The following is a 20,817-nucleotide window of genomic DNA, read 5'->3' as shown; positions in this document are numbered from 1 at the left end:
ATATAAAGGCAGTGCCGTCGCATGTTGTGTGCGCGAGGGGTTGAGGAACGGGCTCTGTTGGTGAGGAACCACCCGGGTCGAGTGGCTGGGGGCTTCTGAGGTCTTCCACGACGCCCGAAGGACCTATAATCGCATATCTCTCGCGATCACGCTGCGTACACATGCATCTATCCAGTATTGACTGCGCTCCTACACATCCAGGTCCATGCCCTCCGCGCCACCCACTCCGCCAGTCATGGCGGGCTTGTCGGTGAACCCAGGCTGCGCCTTGCCCGCGCCAACAGTCGCGACCTCCTCGCTGACAATGAGGTCGCGCACATTCTCCTTGAGCCACGCCGTTGTCCCGCGCCGGAACTTGTAGTTGCGTGACTTGATCCCGCGCTCGTTCTTGGGTCAGCTATTTCCCCGCACAATTTAGCTGAGCACTCACGGGCGTCTCGTAGTTGCGCAGCATCTCCGTCCCGCTCTTGTTGATGACGCACACGTCGACGTTGGAACCCGAACCCAGGTCGTTGAACACACCCGAGCGGATCGCGCGGGCGACAAGGTCGATCGCCTCCTGGCGCGTCATGTGCTCCTTGTAGTTGGCCTCGAAGATGGCCATGGCGTTGAGCGAACCGGAACCCATCGTCACATACGGCAGCTTGTCGGTACTGCCGTGCGCGTGGACCGTGAAGAGGTGAGGTCCAGTCGCGTCGACACCGCCAACAACGAGGTGCGCGCCAATGTGGCCCTGGTAGCTACTGTCAGCCCGGCCCACGGAGGAAGGCCCATCAACACGCACCGGTACAGGTACTGCTTGAGCATGGTCATGGCCGTCACCACGCGCGCTGGTCGTCCAGACGAGAGGGAGTGGAGCTGGGGTGAGTAGGCATTCGTCAGCAGAGCGGAGACGTACTTCGAGGTTGGAGGACATGAGGTTGGTAACATATCTGCTGTAAGCTAACAGTCTCGCCGAGGCTTACTCAGTGTCGGCAGCAGTTCCTGCTCCACAGCAGCGGATCGAGGAAGTGAGGTAGTGGATCTGGCGTAAGATGTTTGTCCAAGGAAGGGAACCTGTCAAGCAAGTCGAGCTCAGCGTACCTTCTCGCAGTTCTTGTCCGCCACGATCGGACCCGCAGTCGCACGCGTGTCCGCACCGAGACAGATACCTTCCTCCTCGCCAGAGTCGCCGCCACCGTACTTGAGGCCAACGATGGTGGTACCCGTCGACGTCGCTGTTGTCAGCTACCAAGTGGGTGTATGAGCGGAACAAGGAGCGTACCCTTGGGGAGAGCGGTGCGCACTCCGAGGAACTCATTGCGGGCGTAGTTGCTAAAGTCGAAGCCGATCTGGCTAGCTGTCGCTGCCATGGTTGCTGAAGGATGGGAAGGTTGTAGAGTGTTGTTGGGGCTCGAGGAAGGTGGATGATGCACTCTAGTGACAGCCAAGCGAACGCGCGGCGTCATTCATTTTCTGACGTGTACTTGATACCACGTGGTGTGGGATAAGGATGAGGTGGCATGACGCGGTTGGGAAGCCTCCCGGCCTGGGCTGTGCGGTTGCTTCACTACTATCCACACCTCTCTCACCACATCTCTCTCCATTGCCGTCGCTCACAACCCTCCAACACCTCCAACATGGAGGACCCAGTCTCAAACCCTTTTGTCACTGAGCCAGACTCAAGTCCTCCGGACTCCCCGCCACTGTCCCGCACTCCCTCCAACATCTCATCCTCGGTCGCGCCCAGACGCAGCAGCTCTCTTCTCACCAGCAGCTCCCCTCCGCCGACGCAGCGCGCGTCGTTCCCCGACCCGTCCAAACCACCGCGTGGGACGTCGGGTCTCTCCGGGCCCCAGCCCAAGACTGATTTCTGCTGCGAGCGCGACCGCCAGATCGCGCGCGGTGACGACATTAGCATCGTTGATGCCTACAAGACCACCGAAGGCGGCAAGTCGAGCTACATCACCTATGTGATCCGCCTGGGTGTGAGTAGACGGGTTTAGCTGGATACTAAAACAAGACATACACCACACGCAGGAGGTACTCTGCCTTCCTCAGCCTTCACCAGGCGCTCCAGGGCCTGTACCCGGTACTCATCATCCCACCCATTCCCTCCAAGCAGAGCCTCACCGACTACGCCGTTAAGGGGCAGTCCAAGACTAAGGAGGATGCCGCGACCATTGCGCGCCGCAAGCGGCTGCTTGAAGACTTCCTCCGGCGCATAGTTCGCCACCCAATCCTGGGCGGCGACCATGTCTTCCACCGCTTCCTCGAGGAGGGTGTGTCATGGGTGCGTCTGTCAAGCAAACCCAACGATCACAACTGACATCAGAACGAGGTGCTGCACTCGCCGCCGGTGAGCCTCCTTCCGAAGAACCCACTACATGCGCCCTCGCACAACCCGACGTTCCAGGACCAGGACGAGGAAGGCGAGAGCAGCACGTCAACAGCCTACATTGCGCATCACCTGCTGCCGAACCCGTCGCCAACGCACCCGTTGCATCGCCCAGATCAGCGGTTCTTCGAGAGCGAGCAGTTCACCGAGAAGTTTCACCAGCACTTCCAGGGGAACATGGAGAAGGTGAACCGTCGTGTGGCGAAGAGGTGGAGCGAGCACGCGACGGACATGAGCGAGCTGGGTGCGCAGTGGAACGGCTTCTCGCTCAGCGAGAAGGGCGAGCTGGCGACCGCCATCGAAAAGGTTGGGCAGGCTGTTGACACCGACTACCTGGCAACAACCGAGCTCATGAAGGACTGGGAGACGAATGTGACCGAGCCGCTGCACACGTACACGCAGTTCGCACAGCTTATCCGCTCCCGCCTGTCGTTCCGCCACCAGAAGCACGTACAGTATGAGCTCGTGCAGGAGGCGCTCGACACGCAGCGCGACAAACTCGAGTTGCTCGAGGCGGCGGAAAGCGAGTCTCGCCGACTCGAGGACGCGCTCGAGCGTGGAGGCAGCTTCCACTCCAGCGCACCGGCTACTCCAACCAAGCCTCCCACGGAAAGCGAAGGTGCTGAGGCCAGCTCGACGCCTGCCAGCTCGAACCTCCAGCCACCTAGCTCGCGGCCCACACCGCGCCGCCACGGGAACAGCTTCGGCCTTCTCTCGGCAGTCAAGCACTCGCTCAGCGGCATGATGGACGTAGACCCAGAAGCGTCGCGTCGTGCGAACATTGGCAAGACCCGTGACAACATCTCGCAGGTGAGTGGAATGAAGCTACTGTGACTTTGTAATCCAAGCTTACACTAGCTCGAGGACTCCTTACAAGCCTCGGCCCAGGACCTCAAGTATGCGTCGACGACGCTGCAGGCAGACCTTGACCGCTTCCAGAGACAGAAGGTGGCCGACATCAAGGCGCTCGCGATCCAGCTCTCGACGATACACCGCGAGTGGTGCCAGCAGAACCTCGACGCCTGGAAGGCAGCGCAGGAGGCGATCAAGGAGATTCCGGACCACCCGAACAAGGTGCCTCCCGCTGAACAATCAGCCGAGGCTGGACCATCGGGAACGCAGGATGCCCCGGACCTAGCGGCGGCCATGGACCGCGACTTGCCTCCAGTGCCCAACCGTTCACCCGAGTCCCACAGCATCCAACCGCTGGCCAGCCCATCAATGTCTAGCCCACCTCTCGGCGGGCTCACGATGGGCGGCTCGTCGCGGTTCAGCATGGGCGGCCTGCCAATGGAATCGCCATTCAAGGAGACCAAGTCTCCTCTGCTTGAGTCCAAGTCACTCGTGCAAGAGACCAAGTCTTCCGAGCACGAGCACGAGCGGCCGAAGTCGCCGGTCAAGTCGGGGAACTCGTCACCTACGAAGTCGTCACCCAGCGGGATCGAGTCACCATTCAAGGAGGAGGTGCCAACCAACGCGATGTCTAACTTGGGCGTTGAGCGCAAGTCGAGCGATAGCAACGGCCCGCTTGGGCCTCTATAGATGCATTTGGACGGTTGTAGTCTGGTTTAGCTGGTAGATGGTAACCCTGAAGATTCCCAGCTGGTTATGTACACTATTTTGTGTCCGTCACCACGTGGCAATGTTGGATGTGTGAAAGGTGTGACACAAGGACACCAAACAAAGACAGTCGCGAGATCCCTCCTCTCATCCTCATATCCTCGAGCACAACATCTCTCACACCTTCACACTCGAGTCTACCACCCTCTTCATCCCTCCCCCCGTCCTTCCATCTCTCATCCTCCTACTCCTCTCTTGAAACGTAGCCTGAGGGCCTCGCCATCATGAACGGCGCCCCGCCCATTCCCTTCAGTAGAACCGACCTGGAGCGACAGCGGCTAGAGAGCACACTCGACCACGATCTCTCCACGCTGTCGCTCGGCGCCTCAAACCCTTCAACATCCTTTGCCTCGCACTCATCCGTCTCGACCTTGGGTGTACCACGCTCCGCCGCAGTCCACGACTACCGGCCCACCTTAACGTTTGACGAGACGCCCCGTCGTCCAGCCCGCCACCCGTCGTGTGCCGCGTCCTTTGCGAGCGCAGGCGTTGGAGCCTCACCCACCTCTACGGACGGTCACCACGTCAGTGCAGCCACTCTCGGTGCCGGCGTGTTCAACATCCCCAACCGCCGCGAGGCCCCAGCGGGAGAGTTTGATCCCGACCGCTCGCTCGGCCGCCTCGTCGGACAGCTCACCCGCGCCATGGAGGAGGAGGTGCGCCACCCACTTGGTCCAGGGACCAGCTGACCCCAGCGTATCATCAACAAGCCCGCGTCGCCGTTTCGTCCTGCCTCGCCGCGCTCGCCCACGCCACAGAATCAGTTACCCAACCTCTCCTTCTCGCTCGGCCGGAACGACCCGCTCCCTTCGCCGCCGCAGAGCCGTACCGTGTCCGCTACCTCGTCCAAGTCGAGCGGGTCGGGCTCGGGTCCAAACGCTCTGGCCGAACTTCAGACCCAAACATACCACCACGACGAATCCATCCGCCGTCCGCTCGTAGACACCAGGCGGCACAACCAGCCTCAGGCTCCGCCTGAACGGCAATACAAGAAGGGTTCATACAAGGCGCCATACCTCGTCCCTGTCGTACAGCCGTCCCCTGGCCGCCGTGACAGGACCTATGACTTAACTGGCATAACGGGCCTGCTGGCGACGCCGATGAAGGGCCCCGGGTTCGAGGAGATCGACAAGAATGCTGCCCCGGCCACGATGGGCGCGGGCGTGCCTTCGGCCCTCGCGAGCCTGCAGGCGCACGTCCGCGCTCTGCAGAACGAGAACGGCGTTGCGAACCACCGCATTGCCGAGCTCGAGGTTGAGTGCGCGCGCGCCCGTGAAGAGGTTGCAGAGATGCAAGCGGGCGCGGACACTCGTCTTGCCGAGGTGGTCGGCGAGAAGGCAGCGCTCGAGGAGCTCGTGGCGTCCCTCCGCACACACCTTGTTCGCCTCACCGCCGAGCTCGATGCGCAAAAAGCCGCGATCGCCGAGCTGCGCCGCATGCGCGACACCGACGTGCGTTCCGACCTGGCCACTATAAAGGAGGACATCGAGCGGCTGTCGCGCGAGGTCGCGCGTCTCAATGAGATCGCCGAGCAAGGACTCATCGCTCGTACCAATGCGCGCTCGCAGCGCAGCATGCATGTGGAGGCTCTTGATCTCGCTGAAGAGGTGGCGCGCGTGAGCGCCGAAGTGGGGGCGCGCGAGTCGCGTGCAGTCCAGACCCACCTCCCGTCCCAGCTCCGGCAGGGGATCCACGCCGCCGGCGCGCCGAACATCACCCTCCTCCCGGCGTCCGCAAAGGCTGCTCGTGTCGCCAACGAGAGCGACGAGGAGAGCGACGTCACGCACTCTCCGACACCGTCCCGCCGCCCCGGGTCACGCGCAAGCCAGGTTGACGACCTCCGGCCTGCATCGCGTCAGAGCCACGCTGAAAGCCTCCGCCACGTCTCGCGACAGAGCGTGGACGCCCGCCCGGTTTTGAGGCAGAGCGTGCTCTCGCCGCATCTCGACGCTTTCCGCCCCGCCCGCCAAGTCATCCCCGAAGAACAAGACACCATGATTTACGTGCCTGCACACGAAGGACCGTCGCCTGCTGCCCAGCGTGCCGAGCACGAACTGCAGCGGAAGGAGCACAGTCGCCGCGAGTACAACGCGCGCGACGTGGCCCCCAACCTCTCGGGCTCGTCGACGCGCAGCCGACGCAACGAGGGCCCCGCGTCGCCGTTCCCCTCTATTCGCGCTGAGGACGAGCTATCGTTCTTCTCTGAGCGGCCCAGCCCACACGACTCGCCGCGGATCATGCCTCGCCGCGCCGACAAGTCACGTGCCGATCTCTCAGCTGCTGACCCCGCTAGGATGCCTTTTGGCACCAGTGTGGCTGGCTCTAGAGTACCTTCGGGCGGCAGCGTCGCACCTACTGTCCGAATGACATCTGGCGACCGCGACCGCGTCCGCCCTTCCTCCAGAGTGCCTTCGGGCGCCAGCGCCCGTTCCTTACCTGGAATCCGGCCCACCGCCTCCTCGTCTGCCCACACCGTCGGTGCTGCCACCGTCCGCTCGATACTCGAGGGCGCCGACGTGCCTCCTGCTACGGTCCTCGCGCGGGTCATTGCCGAGCTCGAGGCCGACTTTGCCCATTACAAGAGTATCTACGTCGAACTCGCCGACCAGTACAAGGTACTCGACGCTGCGAGTGCCGTGGCGAAACGCCACGTCTTGGCCGCGCACCTCAAGGAGGTGATTGACTGTCTTGAACACAAGGTGAGTGCGCGCTGCGCAACGCAGCTGCAGTTCAGGTGACCTGAATGCACAAGCTGCTCAGCTGGTCGATCAACTCGTAGCTGACACCAGGCCGACCAAGTCGCTGCCCTCTACAGCCTTATGAGCGTGCATGACCGGCCCGCGTCGCCCGCGATCGTGCCCCGCGCCGTGCGCTCAGTGCACGAGCTGTGGGCAGGTGTGCGCGACGTCCTTGGTGAGGACGCTGTGCGGCGCCTCGAAGCGGATGGGCTGTTCCGCCACTAGAAATATCCATCGTTGTCTCCCTTGTATGCCTGTTGCGTGCTATGTATTGTTGATTCGCCCCGCTGGTTACGGAACGAGAGCGCGTGGCAGTGGCTCCAGGTCCTGGAATCACTGCATCACAGGCTACATCTACAATCTACATTTGCCGAGCCGAGTTGTTGCTTGACACAGAAACCTACTTGTTGCGCGTGGGGCTGGCGGGAGGCTTGGCAAGCAGATGGCCCTTCCCGCGTACAGGACTGCGCGGCGCATGCGCAAACGGTTCGGCCTTCTCACGTACCGGGCTGTGGAACGGCGACACGTACGGGGACGGGTTCTCGTCGGCGGCGCTCATGCCAAGTGTAGGCTTATTCGCCAAGTTCAGGGACCGCCTTCTGTGGCGGACATCGAGCTCGGCCGCCCCAGGCGCAACACTGAAGGCGGGGTCGAGGAGGTTGCGGGTCTGTGCCATCGCCGCGGCACCGAGGTTATCCGGGTCCGCCGAGCCGTGCGACACGGGCCTGTGCGCGACCACAGGGCTTGACGCTCCAGCTCTTGCGCCAGCCTCGCCTTGTCCCCCCTGTGCCGATACACTGGGGCGCATGGGTCCCGGCGTTGCACTGGGCGTGTGCGTCCCGTGCTGGATGAGGTTCAGTTCCTCCATCAGAGTGGCGTGGCGGTACGCAAGGCGGATGTTGGGCACGTTTGTCTTGTGGATATCATTACCTGCCGCGCCGGGAAGATACCACTTGTGTCCGATCCAGTGTTTCTTGACTTGCATCTCCCAGCCGCTTTGGACGACACTGTTGCGCGCGAGCTCGCACATATCCGCCGGCGTGAGCTTGTAGATCTGCGCCGCGCACGAGTATTCTTCGAGCAGGTGTTGCGCGGTGAAGTGGAATTGGAGCGGGTCGTCGGTTGAGAGAGAAACGTTCATCCCGATCTTGAAGAAGTCTTTGAACGGGTTGCGCTCGTACGTTAGGAAGAGGGCGTTGTTGCTCAACGGGGACATTGCAAGACCGATCTGCTTCAAGTAGAAGAGGTATTGTAGGGCAGGAACCTTGCGGAGGAGAATGCCGTGAGAGATCGAGTGCGAGGTGAGGAACGCGGAGGACAGGTGGTCGGGGTCGCCGGCCTCGCCGCAGTGCGGGCGGAGCACGAAAGTGTCTGCTGTCAGCTGTAGGCTCGGGAGCGAGAAGCTTACTGAAACCGCGCTCGCGGCGCCACACGTTCAAGCTCGCCATGTTGGCGTACATGTAGTAGATCCAGTAGCTGTATGGCGGGGACTGGTTCGTGTCCCACGCCTGAGCTGTCGGGAACTTCTTGTACAGCCGGCGCTCAGGCTTGCTCTCGTCGTCGACCGAGTCGAATCCGACCACCCGCTGGAGGAAGATGTGCAGTTCAGGATGCGAGCTCGGGTCCTGCGTGACCTCGAAGAGGGGCTTGAAAACGTTCTTGACAACGTCCTCAAAGTTGTTGACCAAGCCTCCCGCCTTGAACACCTCGTACAGGCGGGGCACCTGGATGAGCCAGCGGACGTTGTGCGAAACGAGCTTGTTGTCCACGACCCACTTGGCGAGCTTATCCCACTCGTCGGCCTTGCGGCCGTAGATGGACACGCGCCACTCGCTGTTCTGATACTTGGACTGTTCGAGGTCGGCGATCAGCTCGGTCGTGAGTTCGGCAAGGTAAGTGCCTTTGAGGAGGTTGTCGGTCTTGAGGAAGATTTCTCTCAGGCGCGATGACCCGGTGGGGTTGTAACGGTTGTTGAAGCGGTCGAAGCGGTGGAATTCCTGGTGCGCGTGCATGTCGAGCGTGTCGATGCTCAGGTCGTAAGCCGTGAGGTCGAGCGACTTGAATACCTCGCTCAGCGTCAGGTCCTTGCCGTCGCGGTGGATCACAATCTCGTCAGGGCACCGCCGCAGCTTGCGCTTGATAAAGCGCAGCAGGTGCTTCTGATTCATGCTCGCCGAGTGGTGGATGTGTGTGTCGACCTTGCGCACGTTGTAGAAGTCGCGGTGCGGCACAGCCTTCATGTCTGCGAGCTCCTGGTACTCGTTGAGCAGGCCGTACAGACTCCACTTGGACTGAAGGTACTTGAGGCGGCGGAAAGCGAACGACTTGGCCGGTCCGTCCGAGCACACGTTCAGCAAGTACTCGAGGTCCATGTAGTATTCCTTGAGACGGGGCACGTGGCTGAGTTGGATCTCGCCGCCCTTGTCGTACCCATTGCTCGTGTATACGGTATACACTCCCTCGTCGTTGAGGCGGAAAGTATGTGAGCTGATCGCATCCTCTGGGCCCGGAACCTCGCAGTTCGCCAACTCAAACTCGGGCGTGGTCGTGGACGGCTTGTGTGACTCGCCATCTGGGTGCTCAGGTCGCTCACCCTCCCACTTCCAGTGTGGGGCCGGCGGCGGCGGGTTCATCTGCCACTGTGGGGCGTTGGGGTCGGCGCTCAGCTCACACGTAGCCGGCCTCTGGTCTGGCTTGAGACCATACACGTCGCCTGTTCCGTCGCGGAATCCGCCAAATGTGCCGTCGCGGTCGCGGGGGTTGTCACCCAGCATCTGACAGGAGAGAATCATGTATTTGTCGCGCAGGGCGAGGCATTTGGAGAACGCAGCACTGGGGTCAGTGAACTCGAAGGGGGGGGGGGGGGGGGGGGGGGGGAGACAGCTAGGGTGTCGCCGCAATGTCGCCCGATCGTCGCCACCCGTTGCCACTTGCCGCGCGCAAACGGCCACTGTCACTCACTAGAGCGCTTCGAGTTCGCTTCCAACACCAGACTCGGCGAATGCACGGACTTGTTCCTCTGTCAGCACCATGTCCGGGAGTGTAGATGTGAACGGTGACTGACAAAGGAGAGATCTGGAGAGTGACCGTCCAGATACACGCCCCATACACCCTTACTTCCTTTGCTCCCATGGTCGTTTGAGACCTTGAGAAGGAAGAACGATCACAGAAGCTCAATATAGTCCTGTGGCGCACACTTGCGCCGCATCCCCCACATGCGCTCCAGGCGGATATGCGGTGACTCACCCGTATCAAACTGGGCTGAGGGCAGGCCGCCAGCGGCCTCCCCCCCCATTTTCTCGCGGTGCTCCTCCTCGAGCTCGAGGCACTCGTCTCCATCCATCCGGTCACGGTTCGGGGCCGCGTCCGTTGTGCTCGCCTTCGAAGCGCCCTCATCATCTTCATCGTCGTAGCGGGAGAGCGAGAGGCCGTCGAGCGCCGCAACCGACGCGTTTGGTGACGTGCTGAGGGCGGGAGGAGGAAGGCGCGGGATCTTGTGCGCGAGCCAGTACTCATCACTCTTGAGGAGGCGGCGCTCCTCGTGGAAGCTGAAGGAAGGGGAGTTTCGCTCTGGCGGCGTGTCATCATCGTGTTCGGCCGCGACGGAAGTCGAGCGCGTCGTTGGGTAGTCGTCGTCGTAGTCGTCCATCGTTGGTGCGATCAACGATGATATAGAGATGGATAAGAGTCAACCACACCCGTGCAACTAGTCAGTTGGAGTTGAACTGGCAACAAGTGACAAGGATTGACAATGCGAGGTATGCGGGATTCAACACACAGGTTCTTGGACACACTGGCTAAAGGCATGACGTAGACCTTCCTCCATCCTCCCTGCCACGTGCTCTTCCTGAATTGTCCATGGTCAGTTCACAGCTCCCCACTCTACCCTACTTCACATAACAGCATCGCATTCGTATGATGCCACGGCTGTCTGAAACTACAGATGGACGCCACGAAACGGGGGGATGGTGGTCCGGGAACTTGAGGAGGTTACAGCGGCCTAGTGCGCCACCGCCATGTTCTGGAAGTGCTGGGTGTTCGAGGCCAGCAGGCTCGAGTTGTTGTCTTCGGGGGACCGGACAGAGTCCTTGCGCGGCTTGGCCTGTTCAGTGGCAATCTCGGACGCGCGGCGCGTCGCCTCCAAATGGACGAGCTCGACGGGGTACTCCTCGCCGCCTGGGAGCTCGCGCGTGTCGCGCTTGGTGAAGGACGACGGTTCGAAGACGGTTAAGTTGCCGCGCACGACCGGAGGGTGCTGGGACAGGTCACCGTGCATGTCGATCTGCGAGAGCAGAGGCGAGGTCATCCAGACGCGCGCCTCCATGTTGAAGCGCCAGCCGCGATTGTAGAGCTCCTCGGCAGCCATGAGCTGGAGCATGTCCTGCGGTGCCGAGTAGAACTGGAAGAAGAGCGTCTCCTCGGAGAAATTGGACATCTTGCTCTCGACTGGTGGCGGCACGACGTGGTAGCAGCCCGGGATGACGAACATGTCCTCGATTTGCAGCTGCTGCGATTGACTCGGCTCAGCCCATGGCGTCACAAACGACTGGTATAAAGGTCTAGAGTCAGTGCGGAACGGGCAGCGAGGAAGACTTCAGTGTAATCTACTCACTCTGCGCTTGACACATCAACCCCTAGGTCGACGAGGTCCTCGCCGAACATGAGCATGCCGCGGTCGTCCTTGCCCATATGTTGACGGATCTGGTGCAGGAGCGCCTTGAGGCCCCACTTGTCGACAGGCGACGACAAGATCTGCTGAACGGGATGCTGGACCTGCTGCCGCAGTAGCGGATCGGTACGCGTTGGTGACTGCCTTGTCCACGACTCTCCCGTCGCGGATGGTGGCCCCTGGCCCATGTTTGCGGGGGTTGCAGAATGGGACGAGCCGGGGCCGTTGAGTGACTGCTGTGGCGAGCTGGGTTGGTTTGATCCTCCTCCAATCTTAAGCACACCAGCCATCTGGCATCAGCCGCGCTAACCTTCACCTCGGACCCACTCTCTCCTTCTCGCCCACTCCCAATGCGGGGAAGTCGTCTCGCAACCCTTCTCCCGCACCATTCGGCTGGTTTGACGAGCTTGTGGGTCCAGACAGACCTGGCGGCGGTGGAGGCGCCATCGAGTCCATTTGTCCCTGTCCTTGTCCGATGTGCAGGTTGTACATCTGCTGCTGCAGGTGACTTGATCCGCCTTGGCTGGGCTGGGCTTGAGACGCGTATGTCGAGTTGTTGCCGTGCTGGTTATGGCTTCCGAGTGCGGGAAAGTCGTTTGGATCTACCATCAGACTCACGCCAGCCGGTTAGAAGGAGGAGGAGCGACATTTGCGACGCAGCATGTCGCCTCATTTCACAAAGCGAGGGATCGGCGACGCCGCTCCTATTCTCAACGGTCGCTCCACCGCCTTCACAAAAGTCACGCACCCGCTCCTCGTCCACTAATTCCTGGTGGTCCGCTGCGTCCAAGGCCACTGGATGGGGGGAAGCCGCCGAGCGCGCCCTGCCCCATGAGGCCAGTCCCACGGTTCTGCATCGCGGGCCCGCCGTAGAACATGCCATTGGCACCGCCAGCAGTCGGCTGCGCGGCGCGGTATCCTGGCGGTACCGTAGATTGCCGTGGTTGTCCTGCGGCGCGTTAGCATGTGCAACGGGGCGCGCATGTGTGCGCGTGCGTACCCAACAAACCTCCTGCTCGATTCATTGTGTCTTGAGGCCGGAAGAAGGCGGGGTTGTTGGACGGTGTGAGGAATGACGAAAGGAAGGAAGGGCGGCGAGGAAGTGGGAAGGGATTGTCAGCACGGATGTCTTTTGATGCAGTGGTTTGACGCGCGTGTTGTCGGTTGGCGTGGGGTATGCTCACTTGGGTGGTAGAGCTGGATGTAGAGGGGGGATGTGATGATTGTTGTTGTGGATGTGAAGAGTGTTGATGTTGGCCTCTGAATAGTCGTTGTAACTCGGGCTCTCTCTCTCTCTCACTGTAGTGAACCACGTTGGGGTGGCATATAGCGGGGGTGAAGTGGTGGGTGGTGATAAGGTGGGACAAGCTTAGGTGACTGAGCGGTAATTCGGTAATATCTATAAGGTGGCACCTCCACTCATTCAGTTGCCACCCAACTCTGGTCCAACTTGACCCCTCACGATTCATCTCGAATTACAATTACAGTACTCAGCTAATCCCATTCACCATCCATCATGGTAAGTATCAACAGCCAAGCTCTTGAAATCGTTAGCTGACACTCAGTCTGAGCTGCGCTACACCGCCAACACATCCCTCGAGCAGCGTGAGTCGATTTGGTTGGGCTGCGCGTTGATGTCTTCCTTCAGCCTTGCCTCACCTTCCTTGATCGGCGCAGCTCAAAACTAACCACAGTCCACTCGCGCTACGTTGGCACCGGACATGCGGACATGACCAAGTTGTGGGTCCCGCTGCTTGATTGTTTCGTGGTGCTGACAACAGCGAGTGGGTCACCCACATGCACCGCGACACTTTGTCGTCGATTGTCGGCCACCCGCCCCTGCTGGCGTACCTCTCCATTGCGGACGGCGAGTGCCAGGCGCGCGAGCGGTATGAGGTTATCGAGGTGAGCTGAGGCGCCGATGACGAACTGACGACAGCGCATGTTGCAGCCCTGCGGTGTGCCGCCTGGCAAGACGGATGACTAGAGACAGTAGACCGGCTTTGTAACATTACGCCTCAGGCAACATGTAAAGTATGGCTTTCGCGTATTGCTCTCAACAAACTGCACTTGTGCGGTGAGGAGTGAGCCAGGAGTGGGAGCCAGGAGTGGGCCACGGATATGGAGACTAGTTGTGGCGATGTTTCGTGCCTCGCAGAGATAGGTCTGTTCCAGCCTGAGGTCTTCCCATATCTGACTCGTGACCTGGCAAGGGACCTGACATCCCGAACAAACAACCACCGTAGCAGGCCCCGTGCTCGGCCCAGACAGAGGGCGCATGAACGCATGATGTGAGAACGGTATCTCGACCCGACTCCCAGCCTCCTCTGTTCTCTATTCAATGCGGAAACGCGGGACAGCCAGTGCGGGAGCCCAGGCACGCCACGGGGGGGAGGTCTCACTGTCTCGACATTGGCACGGAATGGGATGGCGAGGGAATAAAGTGCAATGAATCCCCGGAGTGAGACTGGTACTGGGAAGTGAGGAATGACTACTGTAGACTGAGAATGCTGTCGATTCTGGCCTCACTGATCGGCTGTGGGGGTAAATGAGCTGGGGAGCGAGTGAGGGCCGTGCGCTGACAACCTTGTCCTTGATTTTACCAGCTTGGAGTCTTTGTCCCTGCCAATCATCCAAACGGACTGAGTGTGTAAGTGTGTGTTGTGTGCATGTGCATGTTCATGTGCATGTTCATGTGCATGTGCAATATGCCCATATGCCCACATGTGGGACCAAAATGTGCACACGTAAACGCACAGCTCTGCAGCTGTGCAAGCGACCCTTCCAAAACACCGTGTTGAAAGCAACGCGTTGTGCTTGGGTGGTAGGCAGGTCCAAGATTCCAGAAACTCCCAAGGTCCCCAATGTGGCAAGCAGGCGATCTGGCGATCTGGCAAAGCTGGCAATCAGTTGTGATGAATCTCGAAGTGTGATCTCATCCGGCTGGTCATGTGGTGTACATCCAATGGTTTCAAGGGCCCCATGTTTGGCGTTTTGTATCTATCCCAAACGTTGGACGTGGAAACAGCCCCGCCCACTAGGCTCAACCCCTGCTCGCTGATACCATGTTTGCAGTGTTCGCTGTGTTGGACACATGGACATTGAGGAGGAACCATAAGACAGTATCGAGGGGAAGCGGTGGAATACACGCTGCGAGCTGCGAGGTATCCCAAATCCCAAGGGATTAGACCCGAACAACTGCAACCCCCCTGTTTTTGATCCTTGGTGCTGGGAATGGGAAAGCTAGCCACAGTTCAGGTCCAGCGGAAGACGTGTTGCAGGGAAGGAATGTTTCATCTGCTCAACTCCCAAGTACTGATGCACAGTTACGAACAGTGAAGGCCTGTATGTAGTACCATTGCACAGCATGCACAGGAAGGATGTAGTGTAGATAAGCATTGTGCTGTCAATGTGGGCGGTATCCTCAATACAGAACACGTCGATGACGATGGCAACGAGTGATCGTGCGTCGCTGCGCTTTATGTTGTTGATAGCCAGCTAGCCAGGCCACAGCTAGACGCCACCCCACCCGCCACGGCATCTAGCCCTGAGCCGTTGTCAACCTACCAAACGTCCCGTCTATTTGGTTAATTCGGTTCCATCATTTAACAACCAACTTTTGTTTTCATCACAGTGCCAATGTCCATGTATGCCATGTAGACAATGCAGTTTGTAGCCCGTTGAACACGTTCACTGAGGTACTTGGGATAGACACTAGTGATACTCTCAAGAATAAGAAAGTAGTGTGGTAAAGTAAGGGTAAGGAAAAGGGATGAGCGGGTATCGGGAGTATAATACAAAACAGGATGAAAGGAAGAAGGACGGAGGGAACTGAGATGAGATTCAGGGTAAAGATGACGATGTGCATGCTGGTGGTATTAGTATGCACCCTGAATGGATAACAATCCCTGGGTAGGATATCATATGAGATCAGGGATTAGGGACGGTGTGGAAAGAAGGAAGCAAGACGCACGCCGTAGGCAGGTTGCACATCCTTGACCCTGAATCATCAGATCGTTGAGACCAGTGCACGCGGCCAGAACTTGATCACTGTCATGCTGTCATGCTGTCAGTCAAGGTCTCACTCCCCTTCTTGCCCCCTCCTCTTTGATTGACTCTGGCCCTCTCGCCATCTTTACCCTATGCGTCTTGGTTGATTTGCCCCGATTTGATAACTAGTCCAAATAATAACATAACCCAACAAAGTAGTTTTAAAAGGGGTACAAGGGCAGAGCAAGTACAGCAAAGGCAACGGGAATCGTTCCCTCTCTCGCTTCCCCATTCATTAAAACGTCCGTCAAGCGCGTGATTGATTCCACTCCTAGACGACTACTCCTCCTACCAAGATAGTCTTGTTACTCTTGTTCATTCCTCCAACCTTCCCTTCTTTCATTCTCATATCCATCCTCATCCTCATCCTCATCCTCTTACGTTCAATCCATCGCTTTCTCTCATCACTTGAATCGCCTCCAACCCTCCTCAATCCAACGTTTAACTCTCGTCAGGTCGTCTACAATCTACCCATACCCATACCCCAGCCACATTCATTCTCCACGCAGCGCGGTCTCGCCATTACCTTGCCTCTCTGCCCTCGCCATCTTTGCTTTTCGTCGCAGTGCCAACGGGTCAGATTACCCGTCGGTTTGTGCGTGGGACCCAGATCCCTAGTTCCCTGTTTAGTCTACTGAGCCTTCCATTTGGAACAGTCGCAACGCAACGCACAGACGACTCAACCTCGGATCCACTTTTGCTGCCAGCAAGCAGTACACCATCACTCGCACTTTGACACCACGACTTTCCTCCCTCACCCATCCTCCAACACCCCACATTATCTCATCCTGCATCCTTCATTAACGCGTTTCCGTTCATATCAACCAACCTCAACTCACCGTCGTCCTCCACCTCCTCCATCATCGCAACCATTATCACCACTCCAAAGCTCTCCCTGCCTCGACCTTTCCGTCGAACGGCATCGTACCTCGCCAGCATGGGTTGGCACGTTACGCGCAGCCAAATCCTCGTGGTATTAAGCGTACTTGTGCTCTTTGGTTTGTTCCTCCAGCTCGACTTGAGTTTCCGCTTTACCGACTCTCGAGGAAGCAATAGCCTGTTGGGCCTTAAAGTCGGCATTGGAGGCAGGAGACACTCTGTATGGGACTCGCCGTCCTCTCGACATGGGTACGACGGAAACTCGCCACTCTCTTCCCATGCCGTGACAGTCGCCGACGTCAAGGTCAAGTGGGGGGAGGAGGGAGCACCACGGACCTCAGTGCTGGCACACGCTCCAGGTGAGTTGAAGAGCAACCGCGGCTATTGGATGCGTCGTCGTTGAGCGGAGTGAGACTGACTCGACAGGGTGGACGGTTCTTGACGATATTTACCTCTACAATGGAACATGGTACATTGTTACCGACAATCCGTCGAGTATCCCATTACGCCGCATGATGATCTCGACCGGTGCCGAGATCTGGAACGACCAGGCCTCGATTAACAGGCGGTGAGTTGACACTAACAGAGTTGTGGGTAGTGTGCGGCGCTGACATTCACAGAGAGCCAACGGAGAATGAGATGCGTATCATCTTCCCCTCTGAGGCAAACCGTCTGTGGGGTCATTCAGTGTCGCGCGTGGCCGATACGAGCTTCCTAGTCAACGACCCACCCCAGTTCCTCGATCACTACTACCATTTTGCGGCCGAGCTTCTCTTCGGCATCTGGCGTACTTACTCGTCGCTTGATCCGTCTATCAATGCTGCAGGCGCGACACAGCTCCCGGTCCCAGCGCGCATCATGTTCCCCTTTGTGAATGCGGGTGGCTGGAACGACTACGCCAAGATGAACTCGTTCCTCATGCGCGCAATCTTCCCGTCGGTCTCATTCGAGTACCGCAACGACTGGCACGACCGTGTGGACACGGAGCGCCCGTACAAGTATGATCGCCTGGTCATTGCTGATCGCGCCGCCGCGTTCCGTGGGCCCGAGTTTGCCAAGACATGGCGCACTGCGTCCGAGGCCGCGACTTTGGAAGGAAGCCGTTATTGGTGGGCCCCGGTCCGCCGTAACCTGCTCGAGTTTGTGGGCTCTGGGACCGAGAGCAAGGATGAGATCAACCTTGCCGACTACGGTGTCGGCATCGAGGAATACGACTCTGAAGAGTACGGCGCCAGGGAGGTCAGCGTACTCGACGCAGACGGCTCCCAGGACGAGCCTATTGCGCCTCGTGGCCAGCCCAAGAAGGGCGCTACCAACAAGAAGGGTGGTACTGGAAAGGGCAAGCATGCGGCTGGCAACTCTGGGAAGCGCCGTGGTGCGCAGCGTGGTGGCGAGGCACCGAATACCAGAACTCCCTCGACTCCGGTCATTACGTACGTCAGTCGTCAAGACTGGGGACGCCGTATGCTGCGTAAGAAGGACCACGAGGTGCTTGTCGAGGAGCTCAAGAACCTGGAGAAGAAGTACGGATGGGAGGTGAGTACACAGTTTGTGTTTGTGGACTAGGTCTGACAATCAGGTCAACATTGTCTCCATGGACAAGCTTACTCGCGACGAGCAGCTCCGCTTAGCTGCGCGGACGACGATCATGATGGGTGTGCACGGCAACGGTCTCACCCACTTGATTTGGATGAACAACCTCAACCCACGAGCGACCGTGATGGAGTTTTTCTACCCGGCGGGTTTCGCCGAGGACTACGAGTTTACGTCGCGTGCACTCGGGATGCGCCACTACGGTTGGTGGGACAATGAGTCTTTCACGTATCCCAACACGCCGGCGGTGGCGTACCCAGAGGGATTCCAAGGCAACGACATTCCGCTCGACGGCAAGGCTGTGGCGCAGTTGTGCGAGCAGCGACTGCTGGTCGACCGTGTCGGTGCCACCACCGAGCATGCTGCCTCGTGAACAATTAGAGTCGCACCACAGTATTGGCACTAGGACTGTCGCATTACTTTGTCATAGATTAGCACACCTTGATACCCGGTAACCTGTTATTAGTTGGGCAGCAAGCCGCATGGACTTTGGGTACATGTTTCCAGTTGTTTAAGCGTGCAGCAGGGTGTGCGATCGTGATGACTGTGCACGGCTGCCAGGGCTTGGGGCCAAGCGAGGAACAGAGGAATGAGCGAGTTGGGAAGCGATGCGATGCGCCCGCGACGTGTTGGAGGGATCGATTGATTGGTTGCGATGCGCTTGAGCCCTTTTGACCCTTTGCCCTTTTATTCGGCAGCTCGGCAGAGCGATCCCAGATGAACCCTACCTTCCACCCTGAACGTGGACTGATTCAAGACGACGCGACGTGGCACATACAAACAAACCAAGCAATTCAATGCTTGTCGCGTTGCATCTGTTTCCTGTTTCCTGTTTCCTGTTTAATTCGCCGAGTAGCTCTGTCATATGCAGGATCAAGCTAGCGTTCCGCAGCCCTGGTGGACGCCAAGCAGCACGAGACTCCGAATCGTGTTTCGTCCTCGGCTCGGATAAAAGCGTCCAACTCATCTCCGACTTGGAATCCAATCGGCGATTTGTTAAGGTTGGCAATGAGCATGTGAGCTTGGAGCTTGGAGCTTGGAGCTTGGAGCTTGGAGCTTGGAGCTTGGACACTTGGGTTCAAGGTTAAGCGTTGGAACTGGCAGACTAACTAACCCCCAAGTACGGGCGGTGTGGGTTCAAGGCGTCGCGACGAGGGTGTTGAAGCCGACCGAAGTGATCTCACCATCACGACATGGCTAGCGACACCAACATGATCCATCATGGTAATACAGTCGACTCATGACTCATGACTCATCTACTCCCTCTCAATCCCGGGGGAACGGGACAACCGCGCACTCCGCCGCAGAGGCTTGGGTGTCTCAACCTCCTCCACCTTGACTTCTACCTCCTTTACTTGCCGCTTGGCCTTGGCCTTGGCTGTGTCCGCCTTGACTTTGTCACCGGCCACCACCTGTCCCAGACTCTCGGGAGCAGGCGTAGTTGGCGGGCTTGGGGGAAGGGGCATGGCCTTGCCTAATGCGACGAGGTCGGCGGGCGTGATGCTGTCGGCGGTTGTGTGGCCAAGCTCAGCGCGGGCTCGCGTGCCAGACGTATCGGGCCGCTCGTCGCTGTTCTCGCCCTCTTGGTCATGATTATGGTGGTCCTCTCCGCAATCGCCACCGGTGCTAGACAGCGGCATCCCACGGCCCTTGAGTTCGCGATCCAGGGCAGCAGTATACGCCGGCCCAACGAGTGGATGGGCCGCGAGACCACGGTCGAGGACGACATCCTCGATGCGCTGGATGAGGTTCTTCTCCGCACCCGTGCGGTCGTTGCTTGCTTCCAACACAGGCCCAATCTCCTCTGCGAGAGTAGATAGGGCGGTCTGGTTGAGTTGTACGGCGAGTTTAAGGGCTGCCTGATCGTCGACTGGCTTGTCGGCCCACACGTCTGCGAGTTGGGAGATGGCCACCCCAGCGTCGGCAGTAAGACGACGGAGAAGGGCGATGTACTGGTACGCTGGCCGATCGAGGAGTCGGCGGGGGAGGACCCTCGCGAGTGGCGTTGAGAGATAGGAAGGGAGATGAGAGAGGATGGGGAGAGCGGTGAGTGGGGCATCGGCACCAGGGGTCGGGGCGAGAACTAGAGACACCTCGGCAGCGAGGAGAACGCCGACCAGTACGAGGCGCCAGTACGCGCCTTCGCGTGCGCGGCCTAACAGTCCGAGGGCAAGGAGGAGGCCGACAGTCACGACGTAGAAGCCCGCAGCACGCTGCACTCCAGCCATCATGTAGTCGCGGACGGTTTTGGTGCCCTGCCATCCTGCAATGTCGGGACCAAAGCGGTCGTATGCGAACCGCCGAACGGGGTCCGAGAGGGCCTCGTATGCTGCGCGGATGGCGACAAAGCGCGCCTCGACTTCTGGCGGTGGGTTAGGCCCGACCTTGTCGGGATGCAACTTGCGCGAGCTGCTGTTAATTGGGTGATTCGGCGAGTTGAGCTGCTGCCCTACACAAACTCACAGACCCCGAAACGCCTTCTTGAGCCCATCCTCGCCAACGCGGACAGGAACCCCGAGGAGGTCGTACCAGTCGCCGCCCTTTTCGTCCGGTCGATCAGTGATGAACGCGTACGCCAACCATCCTAGGACGAGGGCGGTGATTACGCGCCGAAAGTTGCGCGCGTAGCCTGGCGTTCCTGGGGGTGAAGGGGGTAAGAGGCCGGGCGCCAGGCCACACAGAGTTGGAAGGAGGGCGGCGGTGAGTTGGGCGGGGAGGAAGGACCAGAGGAGCGGGGCGGCGTATTCGGACATGTTGGATGTTGGGTGCCCGGTTGGGTGCCTGGTTGCCTGCCCGGATGAGATGGATGAGATGGATGAGAAGGGATGAGGTGGATGAGTGGATGGACAAAGTATTGTGTTGAGGAGTCGCGACGCGTCAGGGCAATCGGT

The 20,817-nt window shown here is 59.2% G+C and overlaps 8 protein-coding genes across 8 annotated transcripts; 4 read left to right on the top strand and 4 right to left on the bottom strand.

Moving 5' to 3' along the window:
- Positions 1–189: 189 nt before the first annotated feature.
- PUP1 (uncharacterized protein) lies at positions 190–1,352 on the bottom strand (the record flags this gene model as incomplete). Its single annotated transcript, XM_060602479.1, has 7 exons — positions 190–387; positions 431–740; positions 785–858; positions 899–932; positions 966–1,024; positions 1,084–1,217; positions 1,265–1,352. The coding sequence occupies 7 exons, from the start codon at positions 1,350–1,352 to the stop codon at positions 190–192; spliced, it is 897 nt and encodes a 298-aa protein (XP_060458868.1).
- A 267-nt stretch (positions 1,353–1,619) lies between these two features.
- On the top strand, positions 1,620–3,919 carry ATG20 (uncharacterized protein; the record flags this gene model as incomplete). Its single annotated transcript, XM_060602477.1, has 4 exons — positions 1,620–1,967; positions 2,051–2,272; positions 2,315–3,187; positions 3,236–3,919. The coding sequence occupies 4 exons, from the start codon at positions 1,620–1,622 to the stop codon at positions 3,917–3,919; spliced, it is 2,127 nt and encodes a 708-aa protein (XP_060458867.1).
- Positions 3,920–4,221: 302 nt separating this feature from the next.
- Positions 4,222–6,960, top strand: CcaverHIS019_0600600 (uncharacterized protein; the record flags this gene model as incomplete). The annotated part of the gene is made up of 3 exons (XM_060602476.1): positions 4,222–4,653; positions 4,693–6,696; positions 6,787–6,960. 3 exons carry the CDS (start codon positions 4,222–4,224, stop codon positions 6,958–6,960), a joined length of 2,610 nt encoding a protein of 869 aa, XP_060458866.1.
- Positions 6,961–7,135: 175 nt separating this feature from the next.
- AMD1 (uncharacterized protein) lies at positions 7,136–10,384 on the bottom strand (the record flags this gene model as incomplete). Its single annotated transcript, XM_060602475.1, has 4 exons — positions 7,136–8,106; positions 8,144–9,567; positions 9,697–9,745; positions 9,982–10,384. The coding sequence occupies 4 exons, from the start codon at positions 10,382–10,384 to the stop codon at positions 7,136–7,138; spliced, it is 2,847 nt and encodes a 948-aa protein (XP_060458865.1).
- Positions 10,385–10,735: 351 nt separating this feature from the next.
- CDC36 (uncharacterized protein) lies at positions 10,736–12,730 on the bottom strand (the record flags this gene model as incomplete). Its single annotated transcript, XM_060602474.1, has 7 exons — positions 10,736–11,294; positions 11,348–11,694; positions 11,732–12,006; positions 12,153–12,353; positions 12,405–12,434; positions 12,589–12,662; positions 12,705–12,730. The coding sequence occupies 7 exons, from the start codon at positions 12,728–12,730 to the stop codon at positions 10,736–10,738; spliced, it is 1,512 nt and encodes a 503-aa protein (XP_060458864.1).
- A 190-nt stretch (positions 12,731–12,920) lies between these two features.
- CcaverHIS019_0600570 (uncharacterized protein) lies at positions 12,921–13,391 on the top strand (the record flags this gene model as incomplete). Its single annotated transcript, XM_060602473.1, has 5 exons — positions 12,921–12,923; positions 12,970–13,009; positions 13,099–13,144; positions 13,186–13,309; positions 13,344–13,391. The coding sequence occupies 5 exons, from the start codon at positions 12,921–12,923 to the stop codon at positions 13,389–13,391; spliced, it is 261 nt and encodes an 86-aa protein (XP_060458863.1).
- Positions 13,392–16,391: 3,000 nt separating this feature from the next.
- Positions 16,392–18,299, top strand: CcaverHIS019_0600560 (uncharacterized protein; the record flags this gene model as incomplete). The annotated part of the gene is made up of 4 exons (XM_060602472.1): positions 16,392–16,692; positions 16,760–16,901; positions 16,954–17,869; positions 17,913–18,299. 4 exons carry the CDS (start codon positions 16,392–16,394, stop codon positions 18,297–18,299), a joined length of 1,746 nt encoding a protein of 581 aa, XP_060458862.1.
- Positions 18,300–19,182: 883 nt separating this feature from the next.
- Positions 19,183–20,679, bottom strand: CcaverHIS019_0600550 (uncharacterized protein; the record flags this gene model as incomplete). Its single annotated transcript, XM_060602471.1, has 2 exons — positions 19,183–20,335; positions 20,390–20,679. The coding sequence occupies 2 exons, from the start codon at positions 20,677–20,679 to the stop codon at positions 19,183–19,185; spliced, it is 1,443 nt and encodes a 480-aa protein (XP_060458861.1).
- Positions 20,680–20,817: the final 138 nt, after the last annotated feature.

Source organism: Cutaneotrichosporon cavernicola (assembly GCF_030864355.1).
Source record: "Cutaneotrichosporon cavernicola HIS019 DNA, chromosome: 6".
Lineage (NCBI taxonomy): Eukaryota > Fungi > Basidiomycota > Tremellomycetes > Trichosporonales > Trichosporonaceae > Cutaneotrichosporon > Cutaneotrichosporon cavernicola.
This window is presented reverse-complemented; position numbering and strand designations above follow the sequence as displayed.